Source organism: Phaseolus vulgaris, chromosome 6, assembly GCF_000499845.2.
Source record: "Phaseolus vulgaris cultivar G19833 chromosome 6, P. vulgaris v2.0, whole genome shotgun sequence".
Classification (NCBI taxonomy): domain Eukaryota; kingdom Viridiplantae; phylum Streptophyta; class Magnoliopsida; order Fabales; family Fabaceae; genus Phaseolus; species Phaseolus vulgaris.
Window position 1 is genome coordinate 28642560 of NC_023754.2, and position 13563 is coordinate 28656122.

General features: G+C 30.1%; 1 protein-coding gene across 1 annotated transcript; it reads right to left on the reverse strand.

Annotated features, from left to right (window-relative positions):
• Positions 1-328: 328 nt before the first annotated feature.
• Positions 329-5383, reverse strand: LOC137832581 (linoleate 13S-lipoxygenase 3-1, chloroplastic-like). The gene is made up of 9 exons (XM_068640807.1): positions 4938-5383; positions 4322-4587; positions 4001-4241; positions 3469-3789; positions 2420-2502; positions 2208-2315; positions 1820-2112; positions 1471-1734; positions 329-1275 (listed from the first exon to the last, which is right to left on the reverse strand). Exons 1-9 carry the CDS (start codon positions 5293-5295, stop codon positions 516-518), a joined length of 2694 nt encoding a protein of 897 aa, XP_068496908.1. The 5' UTR covers positions 5296-5383; the 3' UTR covers positions 329-515.
• Between the last annotated feature and the right edge of the window lie 8180 nt (positions 5384-13563).

Here is a 13563-nt window from a genome sequence, read left to right on the forward strand (position 1 = left end):
TGATAAAATAAATATCTTAAAAAATCACATTCCTATCTACATTTAATTAACGGTATTATTTTAAGACTAACTTAACTACGTATAATCTCGACTTTTGGATCTTAAAATTTATTTTCACGTAATATTTTTTTTTTATAATTTCTCTTAATAAAATAGGATGATCACTCCTTTCTAAAGTTATAAAAAGTCCCCGAATAGGACAGGTTAACTAATATTTTGAAATTTCGACAATACAGTACTTGAAATGCAATCATTTAAAAGTTCAAATAATGCATTTTAGTACCAATGCAATTAACACATGGAATATACAAATTTACAATAAACAAGATAAATAAAAATATACAAATATTTATAATGAAACAAATACATTTTTTGTAAATCTCTCCTAGACTAATTAAAGGATTCTAAATAGTAACACTATAATATTGAAGTCTAACCAAAGCTGTTATAAAATAAAATAATAAAATAGATAAATATTATACATATATAGTAACTACTTGAAAGTGAAAAGGTTTCTATATAGTTATGCTATTGGGAACCCCTCTACCAGTAACTCCGGGATGAGAGGAAGCCATGAGCAAATCATATGGTGGAATTCCAGCACCACATCTATTTCTACGTTTTGGGTCTTTATTTCTCTTCTCAATCTCCTTTTCTATTCTCTTTAGATCCATTGAAAACTTGTAGAAAGCTTGTATGATTTCAGGGTCAGAAGCCCAATCTGACAAGTCTTTCCTCTGCCCTAGGTATTCTTCATCTGGTGAATGGTTAGAAAGTATGTTAATCACTGCCAGAAACATTGTGCTTTCAAGCAAATTTGGTAAGCAAGACAACAAGTATCCTTCTGGATCCTCCATAATTTGTTTGTACTCCTCAGCATTCCCTACTTGGGGTAACAGCTTCTTCATGTGTGGGGACCGCATTGGAACATAACCACCCAAGGGGTATTGGCCAAAATTGACTGCTGAATGCTGAACCGAAACAACCCATATGAATGTGGTGAGTATTGAAGTGAGATGGCTAGGAGTGGAGAGTGTGGACCACCAATTTGCATTTGCATGATCAGCATGGCCTACGTTGATGATCTCACTGTACCAGTCTTGCAGTTCATTGTCTGACCGAACCATGTTCCCATCTGGATAATAGTAGTTAACATAGGTCCTCACCAAGTTCTCCAGAGCAAACCATATCAGAAGCCCATCATTTGCATAAGGGTAGTCTTCGATGAGAAGCCTTAGCCCATGTGGTTGTGTTGGATCTGGTTCTGCTACTCCCCTACATCATCATTACAACATAGATAATAAGATTGTAAGGTTTAGGTTGATAGGAAGAGATTCCTTGGACATTGTCGTATTATTATGTGGTGTATATAGATTGGATCGTCTGATATTTATTATTTTTATTTGCTGATAAAAAGACAACATAGATAATAAAATCAGACACATGCTGAGTCTAAGTAGACGAAGGAACCTTCTAATTAGGTCAGCAGGAAGGGCTTCCATGTCAAAACGCCAATCTTTGTACGCAGCTGAGATTATCTCAATGCTGTATTTGCCAGGAGAAAACACAGATTCAATGATGCCTCCTTCGTTGATGAGAGCCTCACGAGCCAATGCATTTATTTGCAATGTGTGTTTCAAATGAGGCTTTAGAAGCTTGAAAATTGGGTGCATGACACTCAGTTGGCGATGAGTTGCTATGATGAAAGGCTCCATGCATGCGTGGGTCCTCAACCTATAAGGAAACATTATTAAAAAATTATATATAAAAGTGTATATCCTCATAGTGGGAAGGTAAAAGTTTGTGGAGTTTTACGTACCAATGATGGACAAGTTGGTGAACACCTGCATCATTGGAGCAAACATGTGCTTTGGCTATTTGCCACAACCAATAAGAGGTGGCATCCAGTGGAGGAGTAAGGACCTGTTTGGATGATTCTCCCTCTGAAAGACTCAACTCGATAGCAATAGGCTTGAGAGTTCCAAGTGGTGTCAAATAGAAGATGGTACGAGTTGCATATGTTTTTCTGTCTTCCTGAGCATTCATGCCATTCAGAAATGGGAGATAGGCATCATGATAATCCAATACGAATAGCTTCTTTTCTGCCATTGCCTGAACCAGTACATAATGTAAAACTTCAAACTCCCAATACACACAAAAGGAAAGGAATGTTTGTAGTTGTGGCAGATGAAGTTGAAAATAACTACCTCTTCTACTGACATTCCATCCAAATGGCTTATTATGTGCTCTTCTTTTAGGGCAGATTTTTGTGCACCATATATCGAAGGATCCAGACCACTAACGGGTGGAAAAACCTATCAAATTTTTAGAGTAAAATACAAAATCAATATATGTACCAAAACAAAAATATAGAAATCATGTTTTAGTGTATATTTTCTCCATTTTTTATTATTATTACCTCAAGTCTTTGTATGCTTAGAGGGTTGATGCCAGCCAATGCTTGACGCCCAAGTTCTTCATCTCTTATGCAACAATCACTCGCTGAAATTTCAAATATGAACCATTGCTACAATATTTTCACCATAAATTGCGAACAAAAACTATTTCTTGGCTTTGTCTTTCAAAAGGGTGATGATGATAAGCACCAATAATTTCACAAGCTCCAAATTACACCTCAAGTGAAAAAAAAATACCCTTTTCATGTCACTATCATCATGTAACTATCATGTGAAAATTGTAATTTGGAACAATAAATGATTGTCAAATAATATTTTTCCTAGTATCACTAAATTATTATTTTAGTTATATTTATTTTATTTTTTAATTAAAAATATTATTATAATTGAATATCAAAAGTATGCTATTTACTTTTAAATATCAAGAAAAACTTTTCCTTTCCTGAAAGGAAAAGATTTTATTAACATCCAAAAAATAAAATACACATACTTACAAATCATTATAATAATATAATAATATTTTTAATTAAAAATAAATCAAATATAATAATTAAAATATTAATTTATTTATTTGTCAAATACATATTTATTACCATAGGTCACACCCTTCTAAAAAGGAATATATATGTACGGCTTGAATAGATTTTGTTCCTAAATACTTAAAAACCAAAAACAAAAAAACAAACAGTAAAAGGGATCACAAGCGGAACAAGTAACACCATGTCAATAATTTCACGACTTACTGATTGCTTAAAGAATGTCAATAAAAACTAAAAATTAGAACAAAATTATTATTTTTTGAAAGACTAATAATGAAAAAAATTTATAAAAGTAAAATATAAAAAATTATTAGATAAACACAATAAAATATAAGTGTTCATCATTTCACAGGGCAAGTTAAATCATTTCACATACAATAGGAAATAATTTTTTTTATTAAAGAATTTAAGCTTATATATATTCATTGTTCTTTGAAGTTGAAACTTTTATTAATACGTGTTTGGATTGAAGAAAAATAATTTGGTATTATTGCTTAGTTACGAATACGTACCAGCATTGATAATACGTGGAGTGTTAAATTTAAAATAGTCTTCGACATGATTTTTGATCCTGCTGGTAGACCATGGTGCTGTAGTTCCCTTCTCGGGTTTCACTTTATCCACCTGCTTTCTCTTGTATATCTGTTGAACATCTGAAAGTTGCTTGAAATCTCCACACTTGTTCATACAACTTCTGACGAAAGGAATCAAATTACGTGTTGTCCCTTTCAACTTTTCCTCATCAAGACTTTTCTTTCTCCTACCTTCAAACACTTCATCTCTTGGCACATAAGTTTCCACGGATGAGTTTACACGGGACTCGCATTTTCTGTCTGTAAAAGTGAAACATCAAATATGTTAATCATCAAATATAGTAAGTTTTGTTCTGATGTATATATTTTCATTTTTAAACTATTTCGTAATCAAATATCGTGAAATTATTGTATATTTGTTAACACATCAACCTTTTTCAATGATGTTATTGACGTGAGAAATGATCACATGTGTGTACCACTGGTAATAATTTGATGAAATGAAACTAACCGGTTGTTGTTGAAGGACGACCAGTCCTACACCTCCTGGGACTAGGGTACTCTGTGGTCCCTCCTAATATTGGCCTCATATTTTCCCTACCTTTCTCTGGATTTCCCAAATCATTGTACACATCGTAATCGTACACTCTTTCACACCTCTTTCTTACACCTTTTCCATTTCCTCTCAGAAGTCTTAGTTCCTCTTTTCTTAGCTCTTTCAGACCCGCTGGTGTGTGGCATGGTAAGTATGCCTGCTTAATTACATCATGCACAAAGCTTTCAATAAAGTGTTGAAGTAAATAATGTGAATGATTGGGGCAATAAATATTACCTTGTTGCTGAAGAAAATTCTCTCCTCTGGATCAATCTTCTCAGGTTGAATCCATGAATTGCAGACAATATCCACAACACCTTCAATGCAAAAGCCTTCCACAAAGATCTCTTTGTCGTATTTGTTTGTGACAGTAATAGCTCCCGGTAAGCCAAAATCGGAATCTATCTCAAATTCTAACTCGCATTTGGACCTCTTCGCCCCCGCCTTAAAGTGTTTCAGCAACTTCAATTCAACTGGGTTGCTCAGTTTTGTCTCCATCGTTCCTTTAATTTCGTAGGACACTCAAACAAGTCAAAATAGTAAAAGATATTTCAAAACTTAAAACATAAATGAACTCATACATGTGTCTAGGGCATTATTGATGCTGAGAAGATAGCTTCAGATGAGGGGTGTCAAGAAAAGCGTTATTTAGTCTGGAAACATGTACGTGAGTAAGAGTTGTAGAAGGTTTGATCATAGGTGATGTCTAAAAGCGCATGACATAGATTTTTTTGTAAAGGTTAGAAGATAAGAGGTTCAGATAGATATTTTGTATAAAAATTGAAATATCTTGGTCATTGTTTTTTCCTGATAAAAAAGTAAATAAAAAATGCTGATAAGATGTAGGGCTTACTTGGGTCAATTTCGGTGCTGACTAGCTGCAAGACAATTCCTCTTTCACGAGTATCAAAGTGTTGATGCATGAGGGCCATCATCATCTCCTTATGATCAGTGATCTCAGTGTTCTTGACAGTTACTGTTCCGGCTATGGTGAAAGTCACATTGAGGGGATTGGGAGCAAGGTATCTCTTGGAACACTCATCTAATTTGGTAAAGGGTGGAGAAGGTAGTTGCAACATGGTCTTCAGCTCAAAGAAATTGGGAAGCATGGAAACTGTTCTCTGCCTCTTAGGCCAGAAACTGTTAGGTTGTGAAGACCAACAAAGTGTTTCTACCATTGTTTGTCCCATAATTTCTTTTACCATACCCATTCTGAAAGTTTCCAACTATGTTTTCTCCTTTACGTGTGTACTCTTTTACTATGACACACTTGACATAGAATTGTGTGTAATTGAGTTTAGATAAGACGCTACTACGAATCACATATTTATACCTAGATCAATCCACAAAAGGCCAAATGAATGCCAAAAAACGAGTGGAAGAAATTCTCTGTTACAAAAACTATCTAAAACATTTAAATAATTTAAATTTGATGGAACTGCTCAACCTTACCCAACACGACTTAATCATGCCTAATTTGTCTTAACTTAAACGTTTCATTTGAATTCGATTTGACTTGGGTCATCTTGGTAAATTTGATCTAACTAATTTCTACCTCACTCTTTTCGTTTTGAATTGAATTTGGATTTAATAATTGTTTTTTATGAATAAAGAATATTTTTGAATTTTATATTTAAATATTAGGTCAAATTAACTAACACAATCAATAATAATGATTTATTTGAAAGTTAATGATCTTTTGTGCTACATTCAAATCATCCATAAAATAGGAGTCACAGATTTCAACTTTGCTTAAAACTTTTCTAAATGGTGCAGCGTTAACATTCTTCAAATTTCATTACTAAGCGCTCTGTGATTCTCTAAATCAAATCTTTTATGGGTTAATCCATTTTCCTGAATTTACTTATAAGAAATAATAGTTTTTTTTTTTAATATCGCCAAACACTATAGGAAAATCATGAAATAAAAATTAATTTAAGAGACAAAAAATAATTAGTTGCTATAGTGACTAAATTAGATTCTAAATTTGGTAACAAAAACTTTGGTTGCTAATTAGATACAAATTTAGAAACTATTTAAGAATAATAAAAACTAATTTAGAATTTTTTTTTAATTTTTAAAATAGTCTCTAATTTAGTCACTATAATAATTAATTATTTTATTTTAAAAATTAGTTTCTATTTCAAATTTTTTTAGTAGTGAAAGAATTAATAAATTAAAATAAATATTTTAAGATGTCTCAATCTTATAAAAAATCTATTTGCAAAAGAGGAACCTGACAAACTTGACCAGGGAGATATTGGATTCCTATGCATCCTGCAGAAAAAATAAAACCATGCAGCAGCCCCCTTTTTTGTTATTAGGTTCTATTTAATATATGAAGGGATACATTTACCATTAATAGTAATTCAATGAATTTTACATAAAATTTATCTAACGAAAAGAGTGTATTGAAAACATTATAAATTTCATTTTATCTTGTAAAAGTGTGTTCAAACTATGGTACGTTTTTTATGTTGAAAAAATAGAAATAAAAAGTAATTTAACTCGTTTAAATTAAGCAGTTGGATGTTAAAAATCCCTTAAAATAATGAGGTTCGAAAACTTCTGAAATTTAGAAAATCACTGCAAATAACGAAGATTTACACAATAGTTGGAAAATAATAGTCATTTTAGAAATTATTAAAAAATCACCAATAATTCGTTAAAGTTAGATGTTATAAAAACAAACTATAAAAAACGGTACAAGTTAAAATTTCTAAAAACACTTCAAAATTGTCACTTTTTTTTGTTGTGTATGCGCGTATTTGTTATCCACTTCCGACTGCTAATGTGCTTACCTCTTCTTGATTTTACATGCTACATGTTCATATTCATTTTAAGTGTTTTACTTCAATAGGTTAAGTTACTCACTTAAGAGTAAGTTATATATATATATATATATATATATATATATATATATATATATATATTAACTTTTAATGCATGTTTAAATTATAACATTCCTTCTCTAAAAAAAAATTCTGAATATTTACTATATTATATCACTATTGGAAATTTTGGTAATTAAACATTTAACTTGTCTAGTGAAAAATTCGTCTAAAACTTCAATGAATAATGATATGTTGAATTTCAACGTGATTAAGTTTTTTTTGGTATTAATACTCGTAGTGGTAAAGTTTTTCATCTTCTCCCTATTAGATGAGAGTTTTCTTTAGGCTGGGTTAAAATTAACATTGATGGATTGATAGGGTATCCTGGTCTTGCTATTTTTGGAGGTATTTTCTTTGGGAGTATGTGAAAGTTTATTGGTGTTTTCTCTGTGTTTCTTGAAGTTTAGACTGTTATGAAATTATACATGTCATGGAGGAAACTCAAAAGATGAGGTTTACTAATGTCTGACTTGAATGTGATTTTGCCTTGGTGCTATGCTTACGCTTAGGATTAATGATTAATGTTTTGTGGATCCTTCGTAATCGATGAAATACTGTCTTAATTACTGTGGAAAAATCAGGTTTAGGGTTACTCATATTTTTTGTGAAGGGAATGCGTGTGCTGATAAGTAGTTGGTTATTTATGATTTATTCATAGATAATCATTTCATTGGTATAATATATTAGGCTTTTACCTAATCTGTTCTTAGAATTCTCTATGAATAGATATAGTCTATCTATGTATCGTTTTTGTTAACATATGAGTTTTGGTCTAGTTTTCCCATATTTTTTTATTTTCTTTCTTGTTTTTTTTAATAATATTTTTTCATGACAGATGGTTTCTGACTGAGATGTCAAGTTGCATAGTGATATCTAACATGAAAACTTTTATATAAAAAAACTAAATTAAATAATATTTTAAAAACTAACAAAAACTATTAGTATCTAAATTAATTTTTATTATTGATAAATAGTTTTTAAATTAGTATTTAATTAGTTACTAAAATTTTAGTTATTAATTTATTTAAGTTGATAACTAAATTTTTTGGTATGCGACTAATTAAATATTAATATAAAAATTATTTATCAGTAATAAAAATTAATTTAAATATAACTAATTACTTTAAGTGATATTTTATTTAATCAATATAATAATTAATTTTTTTTAATTTTTTTCTAATTAATTATCTTCTTGACGCGTGTATATTTTAATGTAAATAAAAAAAATATAAAAAAAACATCACATGCATGTTCCCAGGATGCATGAACTGGAGCATTTTTGTTCATTTATAACATTTGTACTTATATTTCTGAGGGAAAAAACTACGTCCTCATAAAAAGAACATTAAAATAATTGATTGAAGTTCTGTTTGGTTTATTCTACCAAACCAATATGAATGGTTACAATCACAAACTCACACACGTTTTGCAGTCAATCAATTTCAAACCACATATTTCATCTACTGATATTTATTTTCTGTTGTACTCAACGCTTTCCACGTTTTCATAGCTTTTCATGTTTTCATAGTTTTCACTAATTCAAAAATCTCACAACCACAATAATTAGTTTACTATTAATAAACCAGATATTTTTCCTTCTATGAATATTTTAACTGTTTTATCATTCTAAAAATTACTTCACAGTGACACTAACTATTATAAAAGTAAATAAATTAATAGAAACAAGCCCTCACTTCTCAGTCTTTTCGATTATGTAAAAGTTAGAGAGATAATATCTTTAGACTATAAATAAGATATTTTCTATGAAAATATCGATAAATTGAAAAATAAAAAAATATATAAATTATTATTGATCTTAAATGATATTCACTATATCAGAACAATAATCGAAATTCTTGTTTTGTTAATTACATATTTTATTATTATTTTATTATTTTTACTATTTCAACTCTAATCCACTGTTAACAGTAACATTTTCTAAAATTAAATTTTGAAACTTTTTTTGCAATTAATTATAAAATTTCTTTAAATTAAAAAAAATTACAAAGATCATCGAAATTCTAGATCAGTTAAAGTATTTTATACACACAATTCTCGGTAGAATTTCATTTACAATTCTAATATTTAAAAATATCATTGCTTTGCTTCAAGTCCATTGCTTTTCTAAGAACCATTATAAAAGTGGAATTCTAAAAACCTTTTTTTACATATATTTTTATTACTAATTATAGAAAAAAAAATTGGTGCTTGGAATGTTCGTTAATCCATAACTTCTAATGAATATATGATGTAGGTGTTAAAAAGAATTTTTATCTTTGGAAATACTTAATTATTAAACTTCTAACGAATATCTTTTATCTCCATGGCACAATTCTGATTTAATAGTTTCTGTTGTAACTTTTTGGGCAGCAAAATATGTAGACAAGTCAATTTATGTTTTTTTTTAAATTCAAATTATGTTTTTAATGGCCACATAAATAACTTTAGATTTGTACTCTGAACTCTTTCATCTAGTTTTTTTTAAAAGGTTGAAACATCTCTCAACTGTTTTAATTAATTTAATTCATTTTTTTATAAAAAAATATTTAATATATAAGAATAAATGATATTACATATAACAACATAAAAGCTACACAAAGTTGGAGAAATATTTTCATAACGTATATGTTTCTATATTCATAATTTAAAATTATCACACATAAAAAAATATTTATAACACATAGTTTACATTTTAGATTTATAATAAATATTTTACATTATGATACAGTATATTATTTTAAAAAATTTAAAAGTATGAAATTAAGTTAGACTTCAAGATATTAAAAATGATATATTAAAAAGTTAAGAAATCTAAAAATATTCTCATTAAAGAATAATAGTGACGTTCTTGTTCAATATAACTATTTTAATTTTTATATATAACGATAATTTGAAGCTATTAAGTAGATCAGGAGGCATGAATTACACGTGTGTTATTTACATTTTAATAAAAAAAAATCTGGTTGTATTTTTGTCTACTTTCTCCATCCAAATAGTTTTCAATGTAATAAAAATGAAAAAAAAAATAATTGGAAAAATGCATTATCTAAAATTTAAAACATAACACGTAAAAAATACAATTTTATTTTAAAAAACAACTATTTTAAGTGCTTATGGAATCATTAAGAAAAGAAATAATTAACATTTATATCTAAACTCTAATTATGTAGGCAAGACAAGTATGTGATGTTGTTATTAAGTGAGGGGGTGAAAATAGAATCTGAGTGAGAGGTGTAGTTAAAAAGATGTTGGGCTTAAAAGTGAGTTGAAATATGACTTCTTCTTTCTGCACCTCCATACCTCCTATTATATTATTTTTTGCTGATAAACAAAAAATAGTAGATAATGAATTTTAAATCTAACTCAACCATATAAAATTTACTTATAAAGTGAGGTTCTACTTATCTATAGTGATTGTGAGATATCCGATAAAACTTTCTTTCCTTGTGAAATGTAATAGTGATTGTGAGATATCCGATAAAACTTTCTTTCCATGTGGAATGTAATAAAGTAAAAATTAAAAGATAAATATTAAAATATGTGACTCTTATTTGTTGTTTTACAATCCTTTAAAATTTAACAAATAAAAGAGAGCCCAATGATTGCACATGAAAACCCCTATAAAAGTGAAAAGTGAATAATTTTTTGGACTCTCTGAATAGGAGATTTTCTCTATCAAAGATTCAAGACATTAGACAATCCTCTTCCATTTCTCCTACATTCTTTTATCTTCACTTTACTTTCTAAGCTTCTCGGGTTAGATCGGGATAATTTAAAGCTCTACTTGAGTCTCTTTTTCATCCAATATCTTTTTAAACACACACCTATTCATTTGAGTCTTATCATGCTATATATATATATAACTATATATATTTATATTTAACTTTTCTATATATATTTTGAGTAAACCTGCGACTTTTCGATTAGACATCTGAGATACCTTATTAAGATGCGGAAAGATATATTCAAACTTCTATTTTAGAGCTAAACATTAATTGATTATGTTGTATCGATTTTGATTTTATTTGGGTTAACAAAGAGGTCAGATATTGGAAGAATGAAGATAAAAATCTGTAAAACTAATGTCAAAATAAATAATGAACCAAAAGGCAACATTAATGGTTTCGGAGGTCAAAACGAAGGATAAAAATGTAAAATATTAAATGTTAACTACTTTTCTCCTTCTTTCAGTTTACTTCAGTGAGGGCACTCAAAGTTCTTTTCCTCGTTTTTCCTTTTTCATAAATCGTCACACATCACCCAAACACAAACTAAAATAATCTTTGTTTTTCAGTCCACTTCAACGTGAGATCCAAGGTAATTAACAGACTTGATGGTAGAATTAGGTGGAAGAAAGAAGCCCTGCTTCATAAAAGAAAGAACCAAGAAATCAGAGGAAAAACCCTAACGTGGCACCGAAAAGAAAGAGATAGAATGTGACAGTGATGAATTGCATTTGCAACAAAGAGAGAGAAAGAGAAAGATGTATTTTCTGTCACATGCTCGAAAGGTACAAGAGTGTATATAGGTGCTGGAAAGTAATAACCGAAACCCAAAAGAAAAAAAGCCCAAAATCCAGGCCTCAATAATAGAAAAAACAGAAATAAAAAAACACTACAAGTAGGACATCAGAGATAAGTAGAGTGATTTTTATCTTATAATTACATAAAATTGATTATGACTTTGACATTTGAACGCCTTATACACACACTCAACCGGGAGAGGAGAAGCTGAAAGGTGCAGTTGATCCAGCCCAGCTTAAGAAGCTTGCCAAACTTAGGTTTAACCTGAAGCAGGAGTTAAGAGTCCAATCCGAGAAGTCAACGCATTCTAATTGAAGAGAGTTTCTGACTCCTTTTGCAAGAACAGTATCAGAACAATTTTAAATCTATACTAACATTGTTTGTTAGACTTATCAAACCATCTGCTATCGAGCTATTATCACAACATCCATAATAATATATTGGTAGTCTGGACGTGAGTGATCCCATATGGAATAAAGATTAACTCAATTCTAAATGCTCAATAAAAATCATATGAAGATACATATTTTGGTAGAATTATTGTAGTTATAAAATATTCGGTCAACCAATGGTTGTGTAAAAGTCCACGCTGTCTACACCGACCTTCTTTATGCGTTAAAGCATTACGAAGCCTAGTGGTTCTATAATTCATTGGAATGATTATTTTAATAATAGTGGAGGCCCAATTCTAAACCTACCTTTCACTGTCTTTTCCTTACCCAATTGCAACTCAGAGTGTGGATGCACTAACTCGTAGGTTTAAGGGGGGAAATATATTGAATGCTAAGCTTTTCTCTTCAACAAACATTTTCTTTCATTTCCCAATGCAAAGGTTGTGACCAAATCAAATTGCTTCAAATAACTAAAGGAAAGTCTAAAATTGTTTTATGCTCTCTCACAGCTTCCTTAACATGATGAATAAATGGATCCTGAGAAGCTTCAAAAGTACTTCAATGGGTGGGGGTAGGAATAGAATTCTGATATGTAGCTAATTTCCTACTAATAACATTTATTTATAAAGTATATCTTCTTTAGTGCTAATTAAAGTATCATCTTAATTAGAAATTAAGAATATCCCCTTTTAGTTATAGACAATAAACAGCCAAACTGGGCACTTTTGTAGCAGTAGATATTGACAGTGTCTTTTGTTCTGAACCATTATTTATTTACCATGATAGATATGAAACATATTTTGTGGGCCATGATGACTGACCCTTTTGGTGTTGGACAAGTCCTCAAAATCTTGCAACTATGATCTCTAATTGTGTTATTTAACAGCAAGAACAGAAAGTTAGCATGAAAGGATGACATCAAATGGGATTTACTTTTGACAAGCTTGATGATATTTTAAAGAGAGTTTCAATTTGGGGTGTTGAACAGATTCAGGATGAGCATGAAAGCATTTCTTTGATGCACTTTTTAGGTGATGTTTTCCCCACAAACATTTACGTTGTTGTGATTTTAAAATCTTTATGAAAAGCACTAATGTGAAAAATCCCACCACTGATATGCAATATAGTGGTTCAATATTGGGAAGTAGCTAGAATAGTTCCCTATCCACCTTCATCGGTTACCACCTCTCCATTCTCATATGAAAATGCCGCACAAACACAAGAAACAAAACTGACACATACACACCCATTTCACAAATAATTTATTCTAATGCTGCACAGATGGCTCAATCGTGTTCTAAGTCTACACCAATGTGGAGCTTTCACCCGATTCCATGTGAAATTTGGCATCATATTCTATAAACTATATTGCATGCCACGAAAAAAAAATGTTACACAAGGAGGAATAGTCTCTGAATATTCCAGCATGTAGCAAAAAATCTCTATTAATAATAACCACTGGCAATTGGTGCAGATTGGCCTCGCTGGTTGTTTAATGCAGGGAATCCACTATGCAAACAATTTAATGCCAGAGACAATTTAGAGAAATTCAAAACTGAAGACAAATTATACACTGTAGATCCGTACAAGTATTTACTCCAATTGTGTATCAGAATAAAGCTGCTGTTAAAGATGTTTGATTCCCCCATCTTAATTAAAGAGCTGTGATA

What these genes read in the sequence shown, in the direction of transcription:
- LOC137832581 (XM_068640807.1), bottom strand. Translation starts at nt 5,295, where the DNA reads ATGGGTATGGTAAAAGAAATTATGGGACAAACAATGGTAGAAACACTT. An exon ending in TCCACGTATTATCAATGCTG is followed by an intron (nt 2,503 to 3,468) that starts GTACGTATTCGT and finishes TTGAAATTTCAG; the next exon opens with CGAGTGATTGTTGCATAAGA. An exon ending in CCTGCTGACCTAATTAGAAG is followed by an intron (nt 1,276 to 1,470) that starts GTTCCTTCGTCT and finishes ATGATGATGTAG; the next exon opens with GGGAGTAGCAGAACCAGATC.